Source organism: Papilio polytes, unplaced genomic scaffold, assembly GCF_000836215.1.
Source record: "Papilio polytes unplaced genomic scaffold, Ppol_1.0 DF823691.1, whole genome shotgun sequence".
NCBI lineage: Eukaryota > Metazoa > Arthropoda > Insecta > Lepidoptera > Papilionidae > Papilio > Papilio polytes.
Window position 1 is genome coordinate 3,294,884 of NW_013525513.1, and position 3,888 is coordinate 3,298,771.

General features: G+C 38.3%; 1 protein-coding gene across 1 annotated transcript in view; it reads left to right on the forward strand.

The window, feature by feature from the left end:
• LOC106104061 overlaps positions 1–3,888 on the forward strand; it is a 58,606-nt gene that overhangs the window by 53,089 nt on the left and 1,629 nt on the right. The window contains exons 14-18 of the mRNA XM_013283998.1: positions 1–327; positions 989–1,142; positions 1,865–1,979; positions 2,423–2,530; positions 2,947–3,127. Coding sequence (XP_013139452.1) covers positions 1–327; positions 989–1,142; positions 1,865–1,979; positions 2,423–2,530; positions 2,947–3,127 — 885 coding nt within the window. The remainder of the gene's footprint in view (positions 328–988; positions 1,143–1,864; positions 1,980–2,422; positions 2,531–2,946; positions 3,128–3,888) is intronic.

Sequence of the window (3,888 nt, forward strand, 5' to 3'; positions counted from 1 at the left end):
GACGACTGCCTCACCAGCGTCATAATGCGGCACAAAGAGCCCAAAAATAAGGAGCCTTCCACACCCGACTTACTTGACGACTCGGCCAACGTCAAGACCACTATAGACAGACACCGGCCTCGGTCGTGCGTCAACCCGAGCGCGGGCTACGACGTCTGCCCCAACAACAGCCGTATTGACTTGGAGGCCAACCGCCGCTGGTCGGGCGTGCAGCTCGGCTCCAAGCTGATGCAGGCCTTCGACCGCCTCGTCTTTGACGACAGTGACGATTACACAGATAGTTTAGAGAATAATAAGCCCGCCGCCAAAGCCGGCACAGATCCAAAGGTAAATCCTAAGGCATGTTTGGGGAAAACATTGTGTGCTTCGTTCTGTAGCGATTCTTTGTTTCACGTTATAGGTATTTGTTTTTTATTTGCTACGTTTTAAAGCTTTTTAGTTTGCGTGTTTCATTTTTTGCAGTGTTTAAGGTAATTAAGTTTTCTAGTTTGTTCGCTATTACACTGCCTTTGTTCTTACGTGTTTTAGTTGGTAAGATGTTGTTTTGTCAAAGGATTTGACGTAGGTATTGGTGATTCAATACTGTTTGTTACTAACCATTAGTTAATGTAACCCACGCACTACGCCTCCTAGCTGTGACACATTAGCCGTGATGTATTTTGAAATGATTTATAAGAGTTCTAGGTCATTATTGCAATATTTAAAGAAATGTATAAATCGTAGTTGGTAGGTTTTAATAGAATAGAAAGTAATCAAAATTATGTTAACTATAGACACGCCTTTTGACAAATGTAATATTAATAATCATAGAGACTTATAATTAGAAGATAGATCTTATAATTATGAGTATTTTATAATTGAATAGCCTCAGCTGTTATTTTATTCGCTTGAGAAATCTTTGTAATGTCACTACACAGATAAGGTTCTTGAACTTGCACTACCAAGATAAGAAAGGGCTTTGCTTTTTAACTATGAATTTGTTTGTTAGCTGGAGTGCAGCGGCGAGGAGTGGCGGCCGGGCTCCGCGGGCAGCTGTGCGAGCGGCAACACCGGCGGCGGCAGCAACACCGGCGGCAAGTTCCGCAGACTGCAGCTCAAGTGGGAAATGCTCAGTAACGCAGAGAGCCCCGGCACGCCGTCAGGTATATTAGAAAGAGAGGCAGAGTAAGAGAGAGACGAACAAAATTGATTCGATTTTTTAATAACGTCTACGATCTACCCATGCTTAATTTAATATCGTTTAAAATATCCTGTGCAATCAAAATAGAATTCACAATAACTATAATAAAAATAATTTAGCATGTCTATGGACAATTGCCAATGTCTTTTTGTGTCAACTGTCGATGAAGTCATACCGGAACACACTACACCCGGTTACTAAAAGTTCAATGTCTTCGCCTATTTTTTTCTTAGCGCACTGACTTTAAACTATTCCTATCGGAAGAGTACCTTCCATTGAAGATAGACAATAGACGGCAGACGCCATATTGGTCAAATGCAAATCAACTATTTCCTGCCTCTAACACTATGGAATTCTTTTACAAATATTTGTAATGTTTTTCTTCGACTGTTTTTATATGACTTTAAGATGTCTGTATTAATATTATTATGAGGAAAGTTTTGTATTTATTGAAATAACTCAACAACTACTAGGCTGATTTCAAAAGTTCTTTCTCCGATGAAAAGCTACATGAGCTATATTTTTTTATAATTTTTAATCACACTTGGGCGATAGCTAGAAATAAGTAAAACTAAATGACTACACATTCACGTTTGAGGGAGAAAGTTGCGAAGTTTTAGTATGTAAAATATGCTTTTAAACAGGTATTATGTGTAACTAATTTATTTGTGAATGATTGTTTAGGAGAGACGTCCCCAGCGGCGGCGCGAGGCTCCAAGATCCCACGGCCGGTGTCGTCGCCGGTTAGACCCGCGGCGCCGCTCGCCATGCTGCCCTCGCCAGCCAAAAACGCGCAACGGTAAAATAAACTATTGATAATTACAATTGAATTTAACTGCTTATAAACTGGCCAGTACCTACTTAATATCATGAATAATACTGGTCAGATAAATTCTCATAATTGTATCATTTCTTTAGTAACTTTGCAAACTATACCGTAAGATTTGATTGTTGGAATCTTACCATCTCACTATTATCATAAATGCGAACGTTTAGATTGATGGTTGCTTGAGTTCGTAGCCTAAACTGCTCCGTTGAGCAGCAAATTTTATCAAGATCCGTTGAACTTGATAAAATTTGGCATAAATGTGGAGGATAGTCTGGAAGAAAACAGGCTACTTAGTTCTGTTTTTTTTTATATCCGCGGACGGATTCACTGGCGATACTTATTACAAAATAAAACATGCAAGGTGATGATATTTTATGGTTCTTTACGTGACAAAATAACTTAATTGATTACAGAGGTATCCCAGTTCCTGTTCGTAAGAGTACATCACCCACGACAGCAAACCAACGCACCATTCCCAGGGGAACTAGCAATGCGAAGAAACCTCCGCAGCCCGCGAACCGGTAAGAACAACACACGATTGAAGAAATGAACGAATAAAGAATGAGAGCTGAAAACGAATGAACGAATGACTTCTCAGTTACCTCTAGATAAAGAACGAATGTACTGCACAAGGTGGTGGAATTTTCTTTTTAAAGCTTTTCAAAGTTATTTCAATTTCTATTACCTATCAGTTGTCTAATTAGTAGTTTGGTTAATTTTAAAATTATTTTTATTTGCAATATTATGTTTTGCCTTTCACGTTATATAATTTGTTTTATTAATAGCGTTGGATTTTAGTGTTTAAACTTGAATCAGAAAAAAATAAATCTCTGAAACTGAGAAACCTTAGAAAATCTATTGAAATGTTTTTTTTTATTTCTTTTATACTAAAATCCATCGTGACGTCACCGCTTTTTATATCTGCACATATCTCCAGAGCGGCACAGGAGAAGCCGGCGAGAAGATCCCTCGGGAACAAACCAACTACAAACAAACAACATACCAACGACGCTGTTGCTAAAAACACGTCCAATGCTAAGAAATCTCCGTATGTATATTTAGATGGGATAAAACTAACTCGACTAACTTGTGCCGTTTATTTTCTCGCTAATATGTTTTAACAGCATGTTTACTTTGTTTAAAAATATGCATATATAGAAGCTAATATAAGCCGGGGTAATATCGGGCTATCGCGTTTTTCATCTATGCTTGGATTGAAGCTAAATCGATGTTTACTAAATACGAGAATATAAGAAATCTACGATACTTATTCATGTGTTGATCAATGTTTTATCAGAGTTTGTATTAGCCTGTGCTTTTATGCCATTTTATATATTGCGTAAACATAATTTAACGTTCTGCTAAGGTGATTTAATTGAACTCACAGAATTTTTTTAAATTAAAAGAACGTAAACTTGTAAATTTCATAGGTTTAGAGAATACGAGTTGTCGCCCACAAACTTCGTTAGCTTGGAATTTAAAAAAAAATGGTTGTCTATAACATTCCCGCGTGCATCTACTTTTTACCAGCTACCTTCCAGTCAGTCCCATCCAAATCGATACACCCGTTCCAGAGATAGCGGTCAGGTCGCCATTTTGACAGCGCAGAATTTAAAAAAAAGTACCCTATAATATGTCCGTCTATGTCCATTATCCTTCAGTGAAAGTCCGGTCGAAATCGGTCTAGCCATTTCGGAAATTACCCGAAACAAACGCGGCTTGCGGACAGACAGACAGACATACAACGCAAATACATCATCTTCCCAAAATCCGGAATTTTTCTTTTGATATTACACACAGACACACCAATTTTATAATATGTATAGATGTATTTCACCAATGGTAAGCATGTGTCCACTGCGCAGGACGTCACGAGTGG